This window comes from Ceratotherium simum, chromosome 3 (assembly GCF_057802395.1).
Source record: "Ceratotherium simum simum isolate JZ-2026a chromosome 3, ASM5780239v1, whole genome shotgun sequence".
Classification (NCBI taxonomy): domain Eukaryota; kingdom Metazoa; phylum Chordata; class Mammalia; order Perissodactyla; family Rhinocerotidae; genus Ceratotherium; species Ceratotherium simum.
In genome coordinates this window covers 46,988,191-47,014,165 of record NC_141902.1, presented here as the reverse complement: position 1 = coordinate 47,014,165, position 25,975 = coordinate 46,988,191, and the positions used below count along the sequence as shown (strand labels likewise).

Here is a 25,975-nt window from a genome sequence, read left to right as displayed (position 1 = left end):
CCTAGCATTCTGCTTGTCACTTCATACTTGCTGGAGATTCCCCGCACAGTTGTGGCTTTCTTTAACACAGAGCTGGTAAACTGCAAGCACCGATAAATGACTTAGGCTTTTTATAAATGACAGAGTTTAAGACTTATTCTAAGTTTGTACCCAATGTGCTATATGATTTCTGCGTCCATGAAGACATCACCCTTCCCTTTTCTTGCATTTATTTTTTTTCCCTGGGAAAGGTGACCTTTAATACTATGCATGTGAAGAGATTTTTTTGTTTCTATCTGGAGAGATGTAAAAATACCCTATAACTTTCATAAAAATTCTGTAGGTCAGCCTAATATTATAGTCCTTTTATTTCCTTCTACTCTGTAAGGAGGCTGATTTCCTTTATTCTCTAAGAATATGGCTATCCGTCCAGTGCCAGGATAATCATAGCCACTTCCCTTCCTTGAAATCTGGAAAGCTGGAAAGCTGGAGCAGCCATCTAATTGTGTTGACCCATTTCCCTAATAAGCTTTTGTTTGAATCTATCCTTTCCTTGAATTTCAGTTCAGTTTGGTGATTCTAAGTAGCCATTTGTGATTGTCTTTATTCTTCTTCTCTGTGTGGTCCAAAAACATGATCATGTAGCATAGCAGGTGACAGCGATGTTTCATCCGTCCTTCTAGAAATCTAGTTACTTACATGCACATACATTTCTCCAGAGATGTGTCATCCCCATTGGCTGTTATAGGATCCCACATAATTCCCACTAGACAGACTTATTGGGAGTAGTTTGAGGACCTTTCTGGGTTTTCTTTTCTTTGGTTGTTAAGTAGAATTTAAAAAACTGAAGGAGTGAGGTACTAGTGTGCCTTACAGAGTCAGCATGGCCTTTTCCAGCCAGGCTTGAGACATCATATCTTTGAGCTCAAAGTGGTGCAGATCACTTATGTTTTTTTGTTTTTGTTTTTGAGAAGCAAACCTGTTGATTTGCTTTTATTAGAGCTCCTCAGTTCTGCTGTTGGCTGTAGCATCTTTGAAAGTAATTTTTCTCTGCCCAGGTAGTTCTAATGATTTTTTTCTGTTGCTTTTTCCTCTCTAATTAGTCAATTGATAAAGAATAGAAATTGTTAGATTTATTTCTTCTACATTAGTGTTCTTGAGGAGATGGTGGGTGGAAGATAATTTCAAAGATAAAACTCTTAATTTTTTTATATTTGTAGTGTGGCACAAATACACAGTTGCTTCATGTGTTTCAAGAAGACTTCATTATAGGATATAAACCACACAAGGAAGATATGGAGAAAAAAGAAACAGAAATATTTTTTCAGCCATCACAAGGTACTTTTAAAAAATAGTCTTGAGTTTGATACCTTAATCTTAAAAGAAATCTCCAAACTTTCATTGAGTATGGATCTTTATATCAGGAGTCATCACTCTCATAATTTTTGGCAAAACACCAGTTAGTTCTGTCAAAATTGCTAGTTTGTAGGTGTCGGAGGCATGTGGATGAAAATTACATTTTGAAAGACAGTTCACTGGTGACATAGACTTTTGCCAAGAAATGTTATTTATGAAACCTAGTTTAACTGTTTTAAAAATTAATTTTAATTGTTCAACTCTACAGTTAATTTGTTTTGATTGGTAGTAAGTTCCCTGTGGTGTCTTAGGCAAACCAGTTAATTTTAGTGTAGGTTTTAAAAAGTTCCCCCCAAGTTGCTAAAGACTATTGATGAATATAGGATGTAAGATATTGTGTTGTGTAGTGTACCAAGAACCTCAGGTACGCTGTTAACTAAAGGTACCATCTCACAGGTTTCCCCTCTGAAGTGTAGTATTTCTTTTTTTGTGTATGAAAGAAAATAGTTCTCCATAAGACCTTTCAAGAAGAAACTATGTGATGTTTAATTTAAATTATTTAGCTTAAAACATTCCCTTTAGAATTTATAACTTTGTAATTATAAAACTGTCATTTTTTATTTGAACATAGAACATATTGAATAGAATACTTTCTGTTTGAAAGTAGCAAAGACATGTCCTACTTTAAGAATTCATTTTCTATGATGAACGCTTTTTAGTTTACAAAGGGTTTCCAGATACTTTATCACATTTGGTTATAGCTTGTAAGTATCTAGATGGAGATATTTAATTTTCTTGGTATAGCTTTTATCACAGAATTATGTAGAGACATTTAAGGAAAATATTTCTACTGAATTTATACAGATAATTTCCTTTTCTTTAGTGAAAAATCAGAATGAGTTCCTGTCTTCTCTGAGGGTTAGCTTTTAAACATCTTTTCACTCCTCAGACTAGTAATTTTTTTTCCTTTCACGCATCTTTCTTCTCATATCAGAACTTTTCTTCTTTTTAAGTTATTCATTTATCATGTTCAGTTTTATTTCGGTATCACTGTAGCATAACAATACTGCTTTATATATTTAAAATTTGCTCTTCTGTAGTACTTCCCCTTTATTTGAGTTAAACTTTTTTATATGCTTTCTAACAATGCTAGCTACCATCTATCATGATATTTCTGACAGGAAATACATGCCGATCTACTAGAAAACAATGCTTGTATAAAATTGGTATTTTTCTTTACAGTATTTTTTAATTGAAAGACTTGCATTTAAAAATATTTTTGATTTTCCTCTTTTGATATTTCTTTATATCATTGTGAAATCAGGCCAAAAGATTTTCCCAATACCTCTCTTGGTTTGCCTTTAGTTTAAGAAAAATGCCAATTATAGACAAATGTAGAGTGCTTAGTTAAATGAACCTCCCTATGCCCATAATTTAGATTGAAGATTTTAAGATTGTCACACTTGCTTTATCTACCCTATTTTCTTTTCCTTTTTTTCTGAAATATTTTAAAGCAAACCCAGCCATCATGTTGTTTCACTTCTGTGTGCTTCCATATGCATTTCTAAAAATGACTTTCTTAGATGTGTGCTATCACACATTGATAAAATAACAAAATTCTTCAGAATTGTGTAATAATTAGTCCATATTTACTTCATTCAGTTGTCTCAAAAATGTTGAAGTTGTTTTTAATTTATTTAGATCCGTATCAGACAAAGTGTTTTGTTGTTTATTCAGAGTCTTTTAATCACTAAAGTGATCCCCCTTTATACTCTCATCATGCCACTGACTTGTTTTAGAGAAAGTTATTTTATAGGAATTTTCTCTGACTGGTTACCTGTGATGTCATTTAAGCTTTTTCCTATAAAGTGCAAGTTGGCTCTGTAGACTTGGTTAGATCCAGGTTCAGCCTCCAGGTGATGCTGTGTCCTTCATTTTTGGTGATGCTGTGTCCTTCATTTTTAGTGATGCTAAGATTCAGAAGATTCAGGAGGTGGCTCCAATGTAAAGTTTGCCAGCAATCTGTTATCTCATGGTTTCTTCCATTGATGTTGCTGCTTTTGAATCAATTATTTCACTAAGGATTGCAAAATTATGATTTTCTAATTTTATCAGTTCTCATTTATTTATTAGCTGGAAAGCATTTGTAAAGAAAAACTTTCCCTTATCAACTGGAGCTATTTGGCTTCTTTGAAATATAGAGTTATTTTTAGGAAAGGCAGGGTAAGTGCTTAGTTCTTTCTCTTTGACAATTTCAGAGGAAAGAGTTGGGGCCCAACTTACTGCCAGCGGTTACTGATGAATTTGTTGTTGTTTGGCTTTCTTTTTATGAATCCATTTTTAAGAAAACTCTTTACTGAAGAAGAATATACCTACCAGGAAGTACTCATATCACTCATGGGTTTTTATGTACTTAACATATTTCAGTTTGCAGTCATTATTCTTTTTTGCGGGGGGGGGGGGGGGGGGGCGGAGATCAGCCCTGAGCTAACATCTGTGCTAATCCTCCTCTTTTTGCTGAGGAAGACCGGCTCTGAGCTAACATCTATTGCCAATCCTCCTCCTTTTTTTCTTCCCCAAAGCCCCAGTAGATAGTTGTATGTCATAGTTGCACATCCTTCTAGTTGCTATATGTGGGACGCGGCCTCAGCACAGCCGGAGAAGCAGTGCGTCGGTGTGCGCCCGGGATCCGAACCGGGGCCACCAGTAGCGGAGCGCGCGCGCTTAACCGCTAAGCCACTGGGCCGGCCCGCAGTCATTCTTTTAATTGCTCACATTGTCCTAAATTAGGCTAGTGAGGACCTTTTCAAGTTGGCCCTGAGTCCTTTTGACACAACCTTGTTATTCTTGATAGTTTACTTTATTTCAGGCACAGCAAGATATCCCAATCTCATCTTGTACATATCCTTTGCAAGAATGGAGTCATCGCTCCAAGCTGTTCCTTTTAATGGGGCATGGTAGTTTGAGACCACAATTTGAGCTCTAGCAGTGTTCACTGCCAATGAGTTGTTGTTACGGGTTTTCATTTTTAAGGAAAGTTTTTGTTGTCCTGTGTAGATCTCATTTTCATATATGAAAAATGCAATTGTCAGCAGGGAAAATTATGTCCATAGATAACGTCTTTTCATAAAAAAATGCATAAAATTTCTAAAAATTCTCTTCTGCACTACCACCACTGCCCATCCCCCCATGGCTTTTAATAAATTTTAAAAAATGCTATTTTCGTATAGGAAAAGCAGCATAAATGTTTATTTCATTCTTTCTTTTAATTGTCAGTTTTCCAAGTAAAGGAGTTAGTGCCCCAGTTGCTTTGAGGGGTATCCGATGAGGCTGCCTTCTACTCTTGTGCTCTCTCTCCCTCTCTCACTCTTGCTGTCTGTCTCTCTGTCTCTCCCTTTCTCTCCTCCTTCCATTCCTTCCTTCTTGTCTTTCCTTTCCTTTTTTTCTTATGTACCCTTTCTTTCTCTTTTGGTGTTTTTATGGACTCATGGTTTTTTATATAGTCAATGTATTTTAATAAATTGTATTTATTTTTATTCTCTGATGCACATATTGTCCCATCTTTGACCAATAGGTATCCCTTCATGTGGCTTTTGTGCACTTTTGATGTAGCCCCATTAGTCTTTGATAGCTAGCTAACTTTGGGCACAAAAATTGTACTCCTAAAAGTCTGTTCTTCCCTCTTCCCCCAACTTCTATGCATATAAAGAGATTTTTTAAAAATATCTTTTCTTTTAACCCTGTAGAAACATATTAATGTAAATATCCTTTTCCTTTGAACAATAGGCTATCGCCCACCACCATTTTCAGAAAAGTTCTTTCTAGTAGTAATTGAGAAGGACAGCAATAATTACTCTATTCTCCATATGTGGCATCTTCATCTTAAATCTGTACAAGCGTGTTTAAGTAAGTATTTATATTACAGTTTTTATGCAGAGATGGTGTGAAATAAATTCATTTTACTGAATATGCTTTAGGTGGTTAATTCTTTAAAATTAAGATCCAGTGAACTGTAAATTGAGTTGGTGAATTGAAGTATGTATATGCCAATCTTTTAATTACAAGGTCATTAATCATTAATGAAACGGGTTAATCTAACAACAAACCAGTCTATGGGCACGTTAGACATATTGCAGAAAATAAAAGCTTAATCAGTTTATTTTCTTCAATTAATGTTTATTGAATGTTTATTATGACTCTGTTCTAGATAGCTGTCTCTATAAATCAGTTTTGCCGTAGAATTAATATTGTACTTTTCTGTTGATTAATACACACTGCCTTCTGATACAGGGTACAGTAGCTTTAGCGTCACAAAGAGAAGCAGGTTTGCTGTTTAGAAAAGTATGATGGAGCATCTGAAGCTCAAAAGCAGAACTGTTTTGGTAGAACATTAGGAAATGCAACATTGATGAAAAATTATTTCAGCCATGCTTTTGCTGAAATAGCAATATGAACACATTCATATTAATTTATTAGCAAATTAAAAAATCTGTAGTGTGAAGTAAAGAAATTGATCACAGATCTTTTTAAAACAAACTTACTTTCTGATAGAGAATTCTTAAAATGAAGAACTGCACGGATAGCCATATCAAACTGAATCTACTTTAAACTAGTTAACTCAAAATATTTGAATTTTTAAAATATTTTATTACTTCTGGTAATTATATAACAACCGATTTTTTACACATCAAACATTTAATACAGTGCATTAATTATATATGTGTGTGAATATATATATATATTTTTTTCCCTTTATAATCCACATTATCACATATCTCTGTAAGTAGCAGTTCTAACTGGGCCATGAACTGGTATTAGAAAGGCCGATGATTTGATAGAACCCTTACCTGTGCGTAATCTTCTTGAGGCAGCAGAAATGCAAAAATTCTTTCAAATTCTTGGTGTTACATGTATTTTCACAGAAATGGAGTAGAGGGATCTAAAACCAGCTTGTCAGGAAGAGAATTCTTAACCCACCAGAGAATATGTAGTATTTTCTAGAGTTGGGCACAGAGCCAGGAATGGTTCTGAGGAGATTAACAGAGGTAGTAACAGATCCTTGTGGTAGGACAGGAATCATATGATCCCTCTGTCGCCACTGCTTATGAGGGAAGCATCCCGCTGCTGTTGCCCTGAAGCAGGGCCAGTGTAGAGCTGCTTGCTTACCCTGTTGGTGACAGCAGTAAAAGGTTACAACGTAAATTACGGTAGAGGCAAACAAAGAATGTGCTCTCTTCAGCTGTGATAGAAAGCATCTCTCTCTTGATTCTAACATTCACAGCAGATTTAACGTAGTGTATGTTGCTATTCACAGCTAATTCTTGAATTTTATCAATGTGTTGAAAATCCTGGCAGGAGATGAAATGATAGACTTAAATTCAGATGGGGAAGGAATATGTTGAGTACCTTGTAGGTACCAGGAACTGAGATAGGTGCTTTGTATATGTGGGATAGGTATTATCCCCAGTTTCCTAATGGAATAATATTGAGTAACTTGACCAAGTCCCGTATCTAGTTTGTCACAGAACCAAGTTTCAAAATCAGGTCTTCTGGCTCCAAAGCTTTCGCTTTTTTTCCTGCTCTTATTTTCTTTCTTAGCATGAGATATATATTAGAAAGTTGCCTGGTTTACGAGAAGAGACATGATGTAGTTCAGTCTTATTTTGTAGATGAGAAAATAGCCAGAGATGGAATTCCCTGCTTAAGGAAACATATCTAGTTAGTGATAGAGCCAGGAGTAGTATTTCTGTCTTCTGACTACTGATTTAAGTTTGTAGTCTTACTCCATTTTACAAGAAATGTTTTCATGTTTCTTGTTGAGTGGTCTGCCATTATAAAATAGATTGACTTATTTAACATCCACCAGGAGCAACAGGGAATCGATTATTCTCTCTTGGTATTCTGGTGCTTCTTGAGATGTACAAAGCAGTAAGACATCATTCTTGCCCTTGAAAAATTCATAGTCTCATGGGGGGACAGACACACACATAAATAAATGTAATGGAGAATATCCCTCACATGTAGCAGAAGCACAGGTAACTGAGTCTGATTAGAGGTTTATACTCCGCTCTAGTGTACAAGTTGGAAACTCTTTGGAAGAAGATCAAAGTCAATATACCTTACAAATCCGGTCAACTAATACTATCAAAAATTTGTTCCAAACTTTTATTTTTTGTATTTGTTCTTGATATCGTTATCTTGTTTCAGCATTTGATAGTTAAGAGGCTGGTATTTTAGTGTCTTCTTTGCCACTAGCTAATTATATGACCTTAGGAAAATCATTAAGCTCTCCAAGTTTAAATTTCTTCATCTATTAAGTGAGGCAGTACCTTGTTATTTCTAAAAGTTTGATTCATGAGCCATCTGTTTCAGAAACACTGGGGCTTATTAAGGCGGATTTCTGGGATCTACCCCAAAACAACTGAATCAATGTCTTTGTTTTTAGGCCCAGGAATCTTTATGTTAACAAGTTCCTCAAGGTTTTGATGTGTTTTAAAGGTTGAGAACATTGGACTAGATAACTTAAGGTTTTTCCCCCTAGTTCTTACATGTTGTGATTCTTCTCTGACGTATCCCTGTGATGGAGTTGGTGATGCTGAGAAAGAATAAAATAGTAAAAAAAAAAAAATTTAACAAGGTAACTGAGCAAAAGTCTGAAAATTGACCTTGTCTCCAAGTACTGTTAAGAAACTATGTTTCTTAAATGATAACAAAATATTATTCCAGCTCATTTACATAGTGGTGATAGTAATATATTTCATAATTTTATAATTTATTTTCAAAGCTAAAACTTCAGAAGATGTTTCATCGGAGAGTCTACTTTCCGTCTCTGGACAGAAGAATGTAGACTCTTCTCCAGAAACCTCTCCTAGTGTGAGCCTCATGCCACATTCTTCATCAATTGCCAATCTTCAAACTGCTAGTAAACTTATTCTGAGTTCTAGACTGGTATATAGCCAACCTCTTGATCTCCCAGAAGGAGTTGAAGTAATAAGAGCAACACCTTCAGCAGGTAAGGTAACTTTAAGACCGGGCAGTTGTAGCTGAGAGCAATCTTCAGAGGATGAACTCTTCTGAAATAGGTGCTATGTTGACTTTGAAATAAAGATTTGTGTTCTAGCAATGATACATCTGTTTATAGTTTCCTGTGATAAATGTAATCAGCTTGACAGCAAATGGTGTAAATATTTTAATGTGAAGTTTCTTGCCTGCATTATGATTTCCTATAAAAAGGAATACTATGATAGTAAAGTTGCAAAGGACAAATAAGTTCATTTGCAAAGCATTGAAGCTTTTTTTTTTTTAATTAAGGCTTTTCATCCACATTGTGCTAATCATGTCTCACTTTTATTAGGTATGGTTGAACAAGAGTTGGCAGATACTTTGGGGAAAAAATGTAGGATACAAGACTATAGTGTGCCTAGCCTAGAATGATCCTAACTTTAACCAGGTAGATAAGATAGTTTGGAGGGCAGGACTGGCAGCTGTATTTAAAATGATCTGTCACTTGTGGAATTGAGGAGTTCCTAGAATAGTATTTTTGGGGAACCAAAATTGGAGGTTCAAGACTATTCCAGTTACTGGTGAATGATTGTAAGTATGAGGGTTCTTATTCATCCCTAAGATAGGGTTGAATTCAGAGTTGGAAAGATCACATTAAGAGTTTACTCTGGGGCCGGCCCCGTGGCTTAGCGGTTAAGTGCATGCGCTCTGCTACTGGCAGCCCGGGTTCGGATCCCAGGCGCGCACCGTGGCACCGCTTCTCTGGCCATGCTGAGGCTGCATCCCACATGCGGCAACTAGAAGGATGGGCAACTATGACATACAACTATCCACTGGGGCTTTGGGGAAAAAAAAGGAGATCCACTGGGGCTTTGGGGAAAAAAAAGGAGGAGGATTGGCAATAGATGTTAGCTCAGAGCCGTCTTCCTCAGCAAAAAGAGGAGGATTAGCACGGATGTTAGCTCAGGGCTGATCTTCCTCACACAAACACACACAAAAAAAGTTTACTCTGGGTTTTGTGGCAGGTGCAGATCTAGGCCAGTTTTTGAATCTTTCAGATATTTGGAAGGTTTGGGATGTATTCAAATAAGTTTATTGGAATTGATAATAATAAATTATATTTTGCAGGGGCTTTATAAAATGCTTTCAAATGTCTTATTTGATAGTAATACTCTAAGGGAAGTAGTAACACAATCCCTATTATTTAGCTGGTACAGGCTCGGATGTTTAAGTGGCTTTCTCACTGTTATGAAGGTATTGATGTACTGGAACTTGAATCCAGGTCTTCTGATCCCAGTCTTAATTGCAATTACCCCTCATCTTATAGCTGACAATAGACAGGCAGTGTTAGCCTTTGACAGTCAGGAATAAATATGAGGGTTCTGGGTCAGTGTTAAGAGAGCAGGAATTAAACCTGGTAAAAAGAGTGAGATCTTGTGGCCTGTTTGGCTGTCTGAAAATATTTGGATGGTAGGGGTAGATCTAGGGTCTGGACTATTTGAGAGCAGGTTAGGGGCATTTGAAGGGCAAATAGTAATGACTACTTAAGCATCTCTGATGAAAGTGATAAAAGATAGAGAGTGAAAGTCCGGGAAGGCATGTTGTGGTGAAGGCATATATAAATTGCAGCAGATAACAGACGTATTGATTAAGGGTTGGCTTGTTTTAAGGGTTGGCTTGTTTCATTGCTTTTCAGTTTGTTTTAATGAAATATATGCCTCGTTTGAACTTAATTTCCTAAAAACAAATTAAGTGATTATTACTGCATGTTTTGATTTCACCAGTGGGCTCTTCAGACTTCTGTAGATACCTTGGTCAACAGACATTTAGCATAGGACGCTAGGTAAGGAGGGAATTGTAGTTATTCTGAAGAAGCTCATAGTGGCTTTGGATTTATCACATTCTGGAATTTAATTATTAGTATATTATTTTGTGGTTGTATTATGACTATCTGCTTTTTCTTTTCTAAGGGCATCTCAGTTCCTCTTCAATTTATCCTGTGTGCCTTGCACCTTATTTAGTGGTTACAACTTGTTCTGACAATAAAGTACGCTTCTGGAAATGTAGTATGGAAACCAACCTACAATGTGATGAGAAGGAAACCTATCATTGGAGGAGATGGCCCTTGATGAATGACGAAGGAGAAGATAATAGCAGTACAGTGAGCATTGTGGGAAGACCAGTTGCCGTTAGCTGTTCATACACAGGTCGCCTTGCAGTGGCTTACAAACAACCAATCCACCACAATGGTTTTGTTTCTAAAGAATTTTCCATGCATGTTTGCATATTTGAATGTGAGTCTACAGGAGGGTCAGAATGGGTTTTAGAACAAACAATTCATCTTGATGATTTGGTCAAGGTTGGAAGTGTACTTGATTCAAGGGTCAGTGTTGATAGTAATCTCTTTGTGTACAGCAAATCAGATGCATTTTTGAGCAAGGATAGATACCTTATTCCAAATATCAAGCATTTAGTGCATTTGGACTGGGTATCAAAAGAAGATGGCTCCCACATTCTCACAGTGGGAGTTGGTGCTAATATCTTCATGTATGGACGGCTTTCAGGAATTGTGACTGAGCAAATCAACAGTAAGGATGGAGTAGCTATCATTACTTTACCACTAGGTGGTAGTATCAAGCAAGGAGTTAGGTCCAGATGGGTTCTTCTTAGATCTATAGACTTAGTGTCTTCTGTTGATGGTACACCTTCACTGCCTGTTTCTCTTTCTTGGGTAAGGGATGGGATATTGGTGGTAGGAATGGATTGTGAAATGCATGTATATGCACAGTGGAAACATGCTGTCAAATTTGGAGACATTGAACCTGATAGTCCTGATGCAGAAGAGATAGCAATACAAGATCATTCTGCCTTTAAATCTAATATGTTGTCAAGAAAAAGTATTGTTGAAGGAACAGCTATTGCCGATGATGTTTTCTCTTCACCGACCATAGTCCAAGATGGCTTATTTGAGGCTGCACACGTACTTTCTCCTACTCTCCCACAATATCATCCAACTCAACTGTTAGAATTGATGGATTTAGGTAAAGTTCGAAGAGCTAAAGCTATTCTCTCTCATTTAGTAAAATGTATTGCAGGTGAAGTTGCAATAGTTAGAGATCCTGATGCTGGAGAAGGATCTAAGCGACATCTTTCTCGAACCATTAGTGTAAGTGGCAGTACAGCAAAGGATACAGTCACCATAGGAAAAGATGGTACTCGAGATTATACTGAGATAGATTCTATTCCTCCACTACCACTATATGCATTGCTTGCTGCAGATCAAGATACAACGTACAGAATTTCAGAAGAAAGTACAAAATTACCACAGAGCTTTGAAGATCATACCAAAAGTCAACCAGAGGATCAGTATTCAGAGCTGTTCCAAATCCAGGATATAACAACAGATGATATTGATTTAGAGCCAGAAAAGAGGGAAAACAAATCAAAAGTAATAAATCTTTCTCAATATGGACCAGCTTACTTTGGCCAAGAACATGCTAGGGTACTTTCAAGTCATCTCATGCACTCAAGTCTACCAGGCCTTACCCGTCTGGAGCAGATGTTCCTTGTAGCTTTGGCTGATACAGTGGCTACCACCAGTACTGAGCTTGATGAAAACAGAGATAAGAGTTACTCAGGTAAGTATTCTCACTAAAAATTTAGAAAGTTGTCATTAATAGAACTGTTTGTATTATCTATATAATGACTCATATATTAAATTGCAGTCTTTTTTTAAACCTTGCAGGGGAAAGACCCCTGTAATAGACAATTACTGTTACATAATATGATTAGTTGTGAAAGAAAGGAATATGGGGTAGACTATGACTTGCACATATGACTTCACAGACTTGTGATATATATGTGCATTCTCACTTGAATTTTTACTCTGAAACCTTTGTATGATTTCAGATTTATAGTCTTTTGTTTTTTCAAACAGATTGATTCCTATGGTTTATTTTTATTTTATTTTTTTTGCTTTTAGTAATAATAATAGCCTATTTGTTAATTTTACTATTAAACATTGGGGCTTATAGGGACATCATGGGCTCAACTTGTTCATCTTCCTGTTTCTAGGTATAAATAATGTTTTACAGTTACCTAATTTTATCCAAAAAATCTATTGAGAAAGAGGTTTTCATACATTTTAATGTAATGTGTGTCTTGCTTCATTCATTCTGTAACCAGAAAATTTTTGGCTGCCTCCTGAAACTAGATTCCATTCTCTTTTATGTGGATAGTTGAAGGTGATGTTGATTGTAAATGATGGCATTAGCAAAGGAAACTGAAAGTTATTGATCATTCATTCATTCAATAAATATTGTGGAGAAGTGGGCCATTGCTATGTAGCAGGTGCTTTATGTACTCATTTAATTATCACCACACTCTTCTAGTAGGTAGCTGCTGTTGTACTCAATTTTATAGATGAAGACACTGATCTTAGGGAGATTAAGTGACTTATGTAGGATCACACAGGTATTAAGTGGCAGAACTGGGGTTCATTTGTGGATAAATCATTGTCTCCAAGCCTATACTCTTTTAACTATTTCACAAGATTTCTAAATTTGAGGAAAAAAGACTGTTCCTCAAAGCTACCTGGAATGTATCTCTTCATATAGATTTTAACCTTATAATATTCCCAAAGTTTTCTCTTATGTGGATTAAAATAGCTAGAAACCTTAGAGGGTTTTGCCTATGACCTGTTTTCTAATAATGTTAATTTTAAGAAAATCCTAATCATTATGAGGTTGTGTGCAATAGAGCGAGACTCTCCCCAGAATATCCTCAAGCCTTTGTTGCAAACTTAATATACATATTAGAGTTTTTACTCTGTGATATTAAGAAAGTAGGTATGCTACAATCCATGAAAAATAGTTTAAACTTATATAATATAAAACTATGTTATTGGCTAGGCATTATAAAATTCCTTACCTTGGTCATAACGGACTTGAAGGAGGTAGATAAGGCAGGAATGAATGTCTCCATTTCACAGGTGGGAAACAAGCTCAGAGATTAAATAAGTTGCACATCTCAGTAAATGGATTCTAAGTAAATGAATTCTTCTATTTGTTCAGGTGAGACAACTTAGAGGCATTCTTGACTCTGCTTTCTCTCACATCCCACATCCAGTCCACTGGCAAATGCCATCAGTTCTACTATATCTAGAATCCATCATTTCTCATCACCTCTCCTGTTACCACTCTGGTCCAAGTCACTGTTACCTCCTGCCTTATTATTGACAAAATCTCCTGAACTGCTTCATTCTTGTTACCTCAGTCTGTTCTTCACATAGGAACCAGTGATTATTTTAAAACAAAATCACATTAAATCTCTCCTCTGCTCAACATACGCCAGGGGCTTCCCATCTCACTTTAGAATGAAATCCAGATCCTACAGTGATCTACAGGTCCTATGTGATCTGTGTTCATTTCCACTCTACTATGTTGGCCTCCTTGCTGTCCCACAAACACACTCAGCGCATTCCTGTCTCAAGGTCTTTGCACATACTGTTTCCTCTGCGTAGAATGCTCATTCTTCCAGATTTATGCATGGCTCATTCCCTTACCTCCTCAGATTACTGCTGAAATGTCATTTTATTGGAAATTTCTTCCATGGCCTCAGTATTAAAATAGAACTCTCTTACGCCAGCACTCCCTTTCTCTTCATCCGCTTTATTTCTCTCCATAGCATTAATTTCCACTTGACACATTACTTATTTGTTTATTTTTTGTCTCTGTCTCCTAAAATGTAAGCTCCATGCGGGTAGGGACTTTGCCTTATTAACTGCCAAATCCCCAGTACCTAAACTGTGCCTCCCGTGTAGTAGATGCTTAATTTGTTGAATAAGTGAATGAATGGATGAACGAATTTAGCCAATGGGTAGTAGAGTCAGAACTTGAACTTTGACAATTTAAAACATTTTTTTTCTTCTAGAAAATATCATTTGATTCAACACTCTGAGTACTTCCTAAGTGGCAGTTACTGAGCTAGGTGCTCTTAATACTTTTGCATTGCTTTTATCCAACAGTGGCTATAGTTTTGATTAAACTTGCCATACTCTAATACTTTTGTTCAACTTTTGACTAAGAGTAAATATGTGGAATCAAGGTTAAGGTTCAACCTTAACTTTGTAACACTAGCCTGGAGAATCAAATTTCAAATCTTTGATAGTACTATATTGCAGTTGGCTAACCAGCCTAGAAAATATCACCTATTTAATTATATAATAAATGATTTCACTTTAGTTATATAATTCTTGTCTTTAAATCTCATCTGAATTCATGTAAGAAATATTTTTAAAAATTGTACCTAATTTACCATAGTTAATATATTTTTATTAGATTTCAAGATTTCTTTCCTTTTTCATTTATTATGAGTAGCTATAAATACTATTGTTACCTGTACTAATAGGTGATTATATTTCACCAATCATTTTTCATTTGGGAGTTTTAGTATTTACATATTTTTTTGTAAAGTTATATATTTTTTATAAAGATATTAAAGTGTTCACAAAGAAATACACTCAAAAATATCATATGTTTTGTGTAAATTATTATTATTAATTTAATGTTTATTTTCTAACTTTTTATTGGTTTGGGACCTGTTGCATTCCTTCTTCCTTAAACAGATTTTCTGTTTACATTACAGGACGAGACACCTTAGACGAGTGTGGTTTGAGATACTTATTAGCTATGCGCTTGCACACTTGCCTTTTGACATCACTGCCTCCTTTATACCGAGCACAGCTGCTTCATCAAGGTATTAACTCCTTGTTTGAACCTTTGCACAACTTGATTTGGTATTGAAGTGGTTGGTGTATTCATATTTGTGTGTAAGCATTAGGTGAATCATTACATGCATACCTGTCACTAGCCTTAAGATCTTCCGTCACATAGTACCCACTTACCATTTTTCTCTGTGTTTTTCGGCTCTGTTCTGTGACTTGTGCTCATATATCTCAGTTTTTCAGACTTTACTCACTAAAGCTGTAGTAGCTTAGGGGTAAACTTGGTATGCTTGAGGTTGTAACCCAAAGTGGCCCTGAATTTCTTTGACGTCAAACATCTTTTCTTTAAAAATTATGTAATTTTGCCCTATGTGTTATAATTTATGTTTATTTTAACATAAACATTATGTTGTAAGTCATTTACTCACAAGTAAAGCTGATGTTTCAGGATTATCTGCCACATAGTGACCCAGTACATTTGCATACTTCCAGCACAGTGCCACACACCCTGATTTGAGACATCAGGATTTATATCACCCCTCTTCTTTATAGATGAAAAAATTGAAACTATGGTTTAAAGTGACCTGCCCAAGATATTGGGCTATTTATTAATAGAGTTGGCATTAGGATCCCAGTCAAGTGCTCTTTTCATTAGACGACGTCCTTTTTGAAACCAGCATCCTGGACACAGCCCCGTAAAATATGCATTAGTACTGCAGGACCTAGAATACCAGGCCTGATAGTTTGTTATTCTTACCCATAGCACTCACCCTTTACCTCAATAAATGTTCTTTGTAAATATGATTCTAAGCAGCTGTCTAATATTCTGTCGTGTGTATAAACTATATTTCATCTATCCAGTCCTTTATTTTTGAAATTGATTTTGCTGTGTTTTTTTTTCCTATTTGAATTATCACTGTAATGAATGTTCTTGTAACCTTGCATATAAATATTTATGTATATATCTGATTATTTCTTCAAGCTAGTTTTCTAGAAGTGAAATTACTGAAAGGGCTTGAAAATTCTTAATTCTTTTTTTTAATTTCTTTTTTTTTTTTTTAATTTTATTTATTTATTTTTTTTTCCCCCAAAGCCCCAGTAGATAGTTGTATGTCATAGCTGCACATTCTTCTAGTTGCTGTATGTGGGACACAGCCTCAGCATGGCCGGAGAAGCGGTTCCTCGGTGCGCGCCTGGGATCCGAACCCAAGCCGCCAGCAGCAGAGCGAGCGCACTTAACCGCTAAGCCATGGGGCCAGCCCTAAAAAAATTCTTAATTCTTAATAAGTGTTGCCTCAGTCAGAAAGACTGTGCTTATCTACATTCCCAGAAGCAATGTGTGATGATGCCAGAACTCAACACATTGCCTGCGTTTGATATCGTCACTTTAAACAATCGATGCCACAGTGAATAGGTTCAAAAAGTGATATCTCAAGGTGCTTTTAAGTTTTAGTTTTAAATGATAGTCAAATGGTCCTCAATCACTTAATGACAATTATGTACATTGCCTAGGAGATCTAAAGCAGCTCAAATTTCTAAGGCTTTGCCATATTCCATTTCCCCTTTGACTAGAGTTAAAACATTAGAGATGAAAAGTGACTAGTGTTGTAGTGATGGTTCTGGGAACAGTTTTCAGGGAAAAAGTTAAGTGACCAGTATATAGATAGAAAAGCCAAGAAGAACAGAGAGAAACTGCAAAGAATAACCTGTCACTGGTGGGCAAGTAAAAATCAGTGCCTACTGGTGCCTCTGTCTTTTTCTTTCCTGATACTTTTTTCACCTCTAATAGTTAGGTTTCCAAGTACATTCACTGCTCTCTTAATCTTACTTTCTGAGCCTAATTCCTCTGATATGCCTGTATGTATTTTTGTTTCCTCTTAATCATACCAAAAATTTAATCAAATTTTATTTAAGGGTATAGAATGCAATCTATTTTATATTATTCTTTTATATTATAAATTTCATATCAACAATAGTATGCATTTTGCATTGCTATACAATAGCAGTTTCTAAAGCAAAATGTCAGTGATTTGATGTAGTAATTGTTTCTTAAATCAGATGAAGATTTAAATAGTGAGAAAATTAATCTGCCTTTTTGGTTCCAAAAAACTACAAATTGATGTTATTAAATTTTGTCCATTTTACCCCCTAAATTTAGAGAGGCAGTCAAGGCTTATCGCATTGATTTTGTGATATAATTTCAAACACAGTTGTGTATAAATATTAGCAATGGGAAATTTGAAAGATTTAAGATTATTATTCAAAACAATCATGATAGTTTTTCCTTTTGTACTTTCTAAAGGAATTATTGTGAAGCAGTAATTATTAGAAAAGCTGTAAACTACATGTGATATCTATATAGTAGTTATTAATGAAAAAAATTATCTGTAGTAATATTGATGGCCTTATAGCATTGAGAGACCTGTGTTGTAATGTGACTATCATTGACCCCAGACATTTCTTCATTTCCGAGGGTTCATATAGATGGCCACTTTCACTAATCTGGCTCCTTCCCTAGGCTTCTCTGGTGCTTCTCAGCATTCCCACTCTCTGTCTCCACTCTGTGTGGTTCATTTCCCTCATGTTTCCTCTTTACCTGCTCTGACTGGAGTAAAGTGTTATCAATAGTTAAACTATTGATAAACTCATTTGTACTCCCAAATCTGATGGTGTCACTAAACCCATTTTGTTGCCTCTAAATACAGCCTAGATCCCTGTCAGTCTTCTACCAGGGCCAAAAATAGTTTGCCATATAGCATCTGTATTAGGCAGCTTTCAACTACTTTTAACTCAAGGCACTAACAACAGAGGCATGTACCTCCTGACTGTTATTACTTGAAACTCTTATGAAGTTTAACACTTGGTTTGAAGGGAAATTTAGCTCCTTGGCCAGAGGAAAAATGGGGCAGTTTTCAGTATTCAGTACTAAAGGATATGGTCCACAAGCAAGTGGCACTGTGAAACCATAGCCAAGCACGTGAGCCAAGGTAGTTGACTTGAGCAAAGTTTTCACTGTTGATGGGTTTGGTGTGGGGACGTATAAATAGCTCAATGTTTAGATATCTTTCTTTCCAGTGATTAAGTTTTAGCATCTCTATTTTTGCAGGAAAAAAAGCAAATACATTTGGGAAAAAGGTAGAGATTTTGATTTTGTATATCCTGTCACTGATCTTATGTTTAGAAGCTTATAGTATAAAATCCTGAATGATGAAAGACTTCCTTTCATGTTTTTGTTTCCTGCTTGAAAATTCTTTCTAAAATGAATGAATATATGACTACGTGAAAAATTGTTTTTTTTCTTTTTCATATAGTTCTGAAGGTTATTATTTTGTATTTCTAATTTAGGTTTGTCTACTTGCCATTTTGCCTGGGCTTTTCATTCTGAGGCGGAGGAAGAACTGATTAATATGATTCCAGCAATTCAGAGAGGGGACCCTCAGTGGTCTGAGTTAAGAGCTATGGGAATAGGGTGGTGGGTCAGAAATATCAACACTCTCCGAAGATGCATTGAGAAGGTAACTTTACTTCATTGGATCTTGAAGTTAAAAAGAAAAAGTCTTTTCTTAAAGAATAAGGATATTATCTTCCAGAAAACCTGTAGTGGAGAATTAGTTTGTACATCTTGAGATCTTGAGAATTTCTTAAATGAAATTTTTGGAGATTCCCAAAACTTGATCTTTATAAAATGTCCATGCAGTATATCAATTGTCTTTTGTTGTATATACTGAGTTTATAATATACTTATGGAATAACAATATTTTCTACTATGAGTTGAAGTGTTTTCTAGTTTAAGAAAATACAAAAATCTAAATTCAGAAAGTAAACTTAAGTTCTTGTCAGTTATATACATCACGTAGAAAAATCATTCTTTTTATATAAAGGATTCTTTGTGTGTCTAGGTTAATAAATAGCAGACTTCCTTTGCACACTTAAAATACCATTCAATAAAAATTTTGGTTTGTGTGCACTTGAAGAACATATCTGTGACAGCAAATGAAACATGCTATAAATTTTTTAACAGTTTTTTAGAATCAGTTTTCTGGTAGAGTCCCTTTAGAAAAAAATTTGTTAGTGGAAGCTGAAAGTTCGTCAGTGTTGTAGAAACTAACCATTATTAGACACCTACTGTGTGCCAGGTTTGGTGCTAGTTGCTTTTCACCAATTATTTCATATAATCTCATCAACCCCATGTTACCATCTCCATCTTATACTGATAGAACTAAGACTCAAAGAGATTAGGTTGTAACCAGCCCAAACTCCCATCTTTTATACGTGTTGGATTTAGTTTGTATCCTTTCTACTCTGTCCAGGTTAGGAAAGTGGGATTCTCATTTATTGTTTACTTTTAGGAGTCCATTGAAATTCCCTGAAGTACAATTAAGGATACTACATTTGTGAAGTAATGACTTTATTTCTCCCAAGGATGCAGAGAGCCTTCCCTATTTTATTCCTCTATAGTAGTGCTCAAATTTTAGTGTTGGAAGAATCACCTGGCAAGCGTTTAAAATGCATATCTTGCAGTCCTATTCCCAGAGATTTTCATTTGTAGGTTGGGAGTGGTAGGACTGTGCCATCTTCCTCTTAATTAGCGTCTTGTGATTCTGGTGTTCGTGGTCTTCAGATCACAGTTTGAAATGTGAGTATAAAAGAGTCATTTTCCTGCTGCGTGTAAGGCAGCTGATAAGATACCACCATTTCTCCTCTCAAAATAGGCGCAAATGGAAGAAGGAATTTGTTCTCAAACCAACCAAAAAATGTAGTTTCTGGAATATAGGGAATGTTAATTGTTATAGCATGTAGATCACACAGTATCTACATTAAATTTTCCAAAGCAGTGGAAAAAAGAGGACATATTTTATCTGAAATATTTCAGATGTTGTCTACAAAGATCTCTTTAATTTCTTGTCAACAATGTGTGTGTTATTAGAGTTGAGTATTTCCAATATATACATATGATTTATTTCCACAAGTAATTTATTTCTTAAGATTAAATCAAAGGAATATGTAAATTTTTTTGCCTTGAGGTTCTTAGCTGAATATGAATAAAAATTCCTCTAAAAATTATTAAACATATTGAAGCACTAAGTTAAATGATGGGTGGAGAAAATACTAAAAAAGGGCACAAGCAATAAGAGTATCAAGAGTAAAGCATTTTTGTGATGTGATTTTAGGTGTCTTTTCCCCTCACTCCCATTCCTTGGTAGCTTCCTGCTTCACCATCAGTCAGTGTGAGCTAATAAAACATTCATAGTTTTTTTTTTTTTTTTTTGTGAGGAAGATCAGCCGTGAGCTAACATCCATGCCAATCCTCCTCTTTTTGCTGAGGAAGACGAGCCCTGAGCTAACATCTATTGCCAATCCTCCTCCTTTTTTTCCCCCTTTTCTCCCCAAGGCCCCAGTAGGTAGTTGTATGTCAGAGTTGCACATCCTTCTAGTTGCTGTGTGTGGGACACCACCTCAGCATGGCTGGACAAGTGGTGCGTTGGTGCGCGCCCGGGATCTGAACCCGGACCGCCAGTAGCAGAGCGTGTGCACTTAACCGCTAAGCCACGGTGCCAGCCCTGATGGTTTTTTATTGTTATGCCTCTTAGTTTAGTGATTTGCAGGGGTTATCTCAGTATCTTTGAGAAATAAGATATGGTCTGTATGGTATTGTGTTCAAAACAATATAATTATATACAATAATGTACTGGCTTAATCATTTTTAAACTTACACTGAATTGATTGGTTCTGTATAAATTCAGCAGCTTTGGTTATATGGCTCAAAGGAGGTTATCAATTATAATACATGGAGAATTAGGTGCTCATTAAGACTCTTTCTCGTAGAATTTCTAAAAACTAAAATTTGTAAGCCCTTCAAAATAACGGAGCTTCAACCTTCTGTATTTTAATTACATGCCAGAAAGAATGTGTCAGTCCTCCAGAATTGTCAAAATTTGAGTGAAAAATACCAGAAAAGTATGTTTTCTAAAAAGTATGTTTACAAAAGCTGGAACGTTTATTTTTGTCTGTATTTTTTAAAATGTGTGTGTGTGCATGTGTGTGTGTAATTGATATTTATTCATAGATGTCTGTATCAATATTAGTTGAGAGAGCTTTAGATTGTGAAATCTCATACCATAGAAGTTAGTATTTTGACTTTTACAAAACATTAAGAAATGAAATGATTAATTTTCAAGAAAAATATCACATCTATTGAATACTCTGCCTTTATTGTTTCCTGTGTTAGACAGTTTTATTACTACATGGGTTCTAATCCCTTTTCCACCCCTTACTGTGTGACCTTAGGCAATTCACTTAACCTCTCTGTGTCTCAGTCATCTCATATGTAAAATGGGGATAATAATAGTACCTCATGGATTGTGGTGGTTAAATAAGATAAATGAAAGCTGCTTAGACTGGTGCCTGGTACATGGTAAGTAATCAATAAATGCTAGTGACTATTATTATTTTGATTATAATTACTGTTATACAAATGGTTGTCTCTAGGAGCATGCATTATAAGCTACTGAAGATTGTGGAATAGAGCCAACTTTTCCCATCTGCATAGTTTCAGTCAGCCAAGGAAGTAGCAGGGAAGCATTAATTGTTGGTTGTAATTCTTTTATCACTTAGTTAATTTAATATAATACTTTATTTACCATGTAGGTTGCCAAAGCTTCTTTTCAAAGGAACAACGATGCCTTGGATGCTGCATTGTTCTACCTTTCAATGAAGAAGAAAGCAGTGGTGTGGGGCCTGTTTAGGTAAGTTGCCTCAACACTTAACATGATTTAATGGAATGAAGATTGTGCTGTAAATCAGAAACCTAAGGCTTTTGAAGGTAATTAGATATGTGAGCTTGATCAAATGAGCTCACTTCTGTTTGCTTTGGTTCCTTATCTGCAAAAAATTGGCAAAATATCTTCTCAACCTAAAGAGTGGGATGTTGTTAAAAGAAGTTGATAAAAGCACTTTGGAAAGTTTTTTAATGCTCTTGCTTCCTATTATGTTTACATAAGGTATTTGAGCTTTCCTTATTAGAGGAGGTGAAGAGAAGCTTGCTAACAAATACCCATCACTGAGGTTATTGTTCTTCTTTTAGATGGATGTTTGAGGTTTTTATTTTCTACTTTCACATATGCTGTAAAGGATTCAAAATATTTGAAAATTGGTTTAACCACTGATGTTTCTGCTCTGGTTCCCAGGTCACAGCATGATGAAAAAATGACAACATTTTTTAGCCACAACTTCAATGAAGATAGATGGCGTAAAGCCGCTTTGAAAAATGCTTTCTCTTTACTTGGAAAACAACGCTTTGAACAATCTGCTGCTTTTTTCTTGTTAGCAGGTTCATTGAAAGATGCCATAGAGGTATAAATAGGAAAATGTGCTATGAAATACTAGTAAGAAATTGAAAACCTGAAAAGGTCGTAGAGGAGATTGTAATTTTTTGTCATATGTTTGTAAGGGCAGAAAATCACTACAGAGGTTACTGAATCTAAATAGTGGCACTGTGATAAATGAAATTATAAGTAAATTCAACTGAGAAACGTGAAATTTTATATAGGGAATATTGCATTTCAAGATAAGCATATGCATTTAAAGTATAAATGTATGAGAAAATGGCAAAATGAATGTCTTCTTCCTGGCCCTCTTGTGATTCTGAACTATTTAAAGTATATTTAGGTCACAACCTCCTTATCCAGTGCAGAAAGGCAGATACTTTTTTTCTTCTAATTTCTAAATGAAATTCATAGATCAGGAACTGAATTTGCAGTTTGTACTGTTTTGTAATGTAGTTGTCTTAGATATTAGAAAATGAATGTGAAGAGGTAAAACTTTGCATTTTTTTGATATATAATCCTGGCAGCTACGAGAGTAATTATAAATATTTCTGTTTATTTATGTTGTCTTCCTCTTAGGATACTTACACTCATTATGAGCAGTCCAAACAGGTGGAGGAAAACGAGAATTGGAGATAATACATGATACAAGAAATAGGAAATATCCAATGAAGTGACAGTATTTTAAATTTAGAATTATTCATATTTTCAAAATTATCTCAAGTGTATGATTTTTTAAAATAACAAATGTTTATAATTTTGAAATGGGAATTTTGCCTAGAAGATATAGATGAAGAAGAGGAATGCTGATTGAGAGATGCTCAGAGTGCCTGAATGACCTCAATTTCTCAAGATCAGTAGTTATGTTAGAAAATAAGCTCGAGAGTAAACATAGAATATATGGCTTTATTTCATAAGCTATTTGCCATGTAAATAGAAGGTCCTTTTAAAATAGTCATAATTTTATTTGTATGGAAATATATTTGGAAATTAAGAGGAACTGATGTATATAAATTCAAATGTCATAAGTGGCATTTAATTTAACAATGAATGTTATTAATTTAAATTGACCTAAGTCTGAGATGATGTTGGTATTCTTTGTTTTATGCTTCTTTTATAAACGATCTTTCTAGGCTGGAAGGTGCTCAGTTCTAGTTTCTTACGCTTCTTGCTATTCCTTGATCTCCTATCAAGCAATCATTTAATTACCCTTCAACCTCTGGACCCCCTCCCTCCACTATGACAATACAAATGGTAGATAATTTCAGGATATTGGTGGTATATTTCATATCTCTAAATAATTATCATTAAGTATTTCTTAATATTTAAATTTATAGGTTTGTCTTGAAAAAATGGAAGATATTCAGCTAGCCATGGTTATTGCTCGTTTATATGAATCTGAATTTGAGACTTCATCCACTTATATATCCATCCTAAATCAGAAGATTTTGGGTTGCCAAAAGGATGGCTCAGGATTTGATTGCAAAAGATTACATCCTGATCCTTTCCTGCGTAGCCTTGCCTATTGGGTAATGAAAGATTATACCCAAGCCTTGGACACGTTATTGGAACAAACACCAAAGGAGGATGACGAACATCAAGGTAGGACATTTTGTGGCTTTCTCTTTTTTAAAAGAAGACGGTTTCTGAACTAATGTTCACTTCGATTTAAAAAAACAAAAAACAATCATTATCAGATTTACTTTTCAGCTTTCAGAAATTATCATCAAAATTTCTTGTGTGGCTAAAGGATTAGTCACTATTTGTAATTGAATCTAGCATTTTGTTATCATAATTTGAGTAGTACTAAGAACACTTCACACACATTTTTTGCTCTGACAGATATATCAAGGTATGTAAGATAGGATTACCATGTTATTCTAATTTTATATGTATTAAACCAAAGCATACAGAATGCTTGCCACATTATACAGCTCTTTTCATACAATTATATAGCCAGTTTTTTTTTTTTTAAAGAAGAAATCTTGGCTATTACACATAGTGGTTTAGTGCATGGGCCTGGAAAAACTTTATTCCTGTGTGGTAAACTTTCTTTACTCTTAATTATCCCAAATAATTTATATTTTTTAAGCATCTGGAGGGTGTTTATCAATGTTGTTTGCAACAATTTAAAAAATGGAACATTCCAAGTATTCGTCAATAGAATATCTAAATAAATTATAATATATCTGTACTAGAGAAACAGTGAGCCGTTAAAAAATGAGGTAGAGGGCCGGCCCCGTGGCTTAGCGGTTAAGTGCGCGCGCTCTGCTGCTGGCGGCCCAGCTTCGGCCCCGGGCGCGCACCGATGCACTGCTTCTCCGGCCATGCTGAGGCCGCGTCCCACATACAGCAACTAGAAGGATGTGCAACTATGACATACAACTATCTGCTGGGGCTTTGGGGGAAAAAAAGGAGGAGGATTAGCAATAGATGTTAGCTCAGAGCCGGTCTTCCTCAGCAAAAAGAGGAGGATTAGCACGGATGTTAGCTCAGGGCTGATCTTCCTCACCATAAAAAAAAAATGAGGTAGATCAGTGTGTTAATATGTCCTGCATTATTAAGTGAAGAAAGCAAGATGCAGACCAGTGTGATTCGTGTTGCGTTTTACACACGGGTTGCATGTGTGTACATGTAGTGTCTGGTCTCCCCAGACATTTATGTGGGTAAAGGGATTAGGGCCCAGTTTTTACTTTTTTCTTTAAAAAGAAGAAACATAGTATTTTAATACTATTATTAAAATTTTTTAAGGAAAGGAAATAAAACCTTTAGAAGAAAAATAAGTATCTGAGTAATTTTAATAAAATGTGTACATTTTTATAGAAGGAAGGTTCTAAGGTTCTGTGTATTTCTTAATGTTTTCCAGGTTAATTTTTAAAAACTGTTATTGTGGAAAATTTGAAATATATGTAACAGAGTGAATAATATAATCAAAGTCTGTAAATCCGTCACCCAGCTTCAACAGTTATCAACTTGTAACCAACTTTGAGTCGTATATACTCCCATTCTTTCCACCTCCTCCCATTCTCAACATAGATTTATTTTGAAGCAAATTCCAGCCTATCATTTCATCTGTAAATATTTCAGCATGCATCTCTAAAAAATAAGGACTCTTAAAAAAAATAACACATACCGTTGTTAAAATTTTGTTAGTAATCATCAAATACACAGTGTTTGGATTTCCCTGGTTGTCTCATAAAATCTTCTACAATTGATTTGTTTGAATCAACATCTAAATGAGGCCTGTATGTTGTGATTGGTTGAGGTGCCCCTTATGTCTACTTTAATCTGTAGTTTTTCCTGCTTCCTTTTTTCCACCTTGGAATTTATTTGTTAAAGAAATTGGGTTGTTTATCCTGTAGTTTCTCGCATTTTGGATTTTGCTGGTTGTGTCCCTGTTGGGTCATTTAATGTGCTTTTTTTCCCCCTCGTGTTCTCTGTATTTCCTTTAGTTGGTAATTAAGATTACAGAGGTTTTTATCAGATTTTATGGCAGAAATGTTTCATAGGTGATGTGGAGTACTTCCATCAGGGAACTCATGATGTCGGCTTGTTTTGCTGTATGTGGTATTAACAGCTACCAGTGGTA

At 35.4% G+C, this 25,975-nt stretch overlaps 1 protein-coding gene across 3 annotated transcripts in view; it reads left to right on the top strand.

Annotated features, from left to right (window-relative positions):
• Nucleotides 1–25,975, top strand: part of DMXL2 (Dmx like 2) — a 146,461-nt gene that overhangs the window by 88,504 nt on the left and 31,982 nt on the right. For all 3 annotated transcript variants that reach the window (XM_087427218.1, XM_087427215.1, XM_087427225.1), the window contains exons 15-23: nt 1,200–1,317; nt 5,122–5,241; nt 8,120–8,347; nt 10,308–11,975; nt 14,983–15,093; nt 18,407–18,576; nt 21,710–21,807; nt 22,249–22,414; nt 23,724–23,988. In XM_087427218.1, the coding sequence (XP_087283344.1) occupies nt 1,200–1,317; nt 5,122–5,241; nt 8,120–8,347; nt 10,308–11,975; nt 14,983–15,093; nt 18,407–18,576; nt 21,710–21,807; nt 22,249–22,414; nt 23,724–23,988 (2,944 nt within the window). The remainder of the gene's footprint in view (nt 1–1,199; nt 1,318–5,121; nt 5,242–8,119; nt 8,348–10,307; nt 11,976–14,982; nt 15,094–18,406; nt 18,577–21,709; nt 21,808–22,248; nt 22,415–23,723; nt 23,989–25,975) is intronic.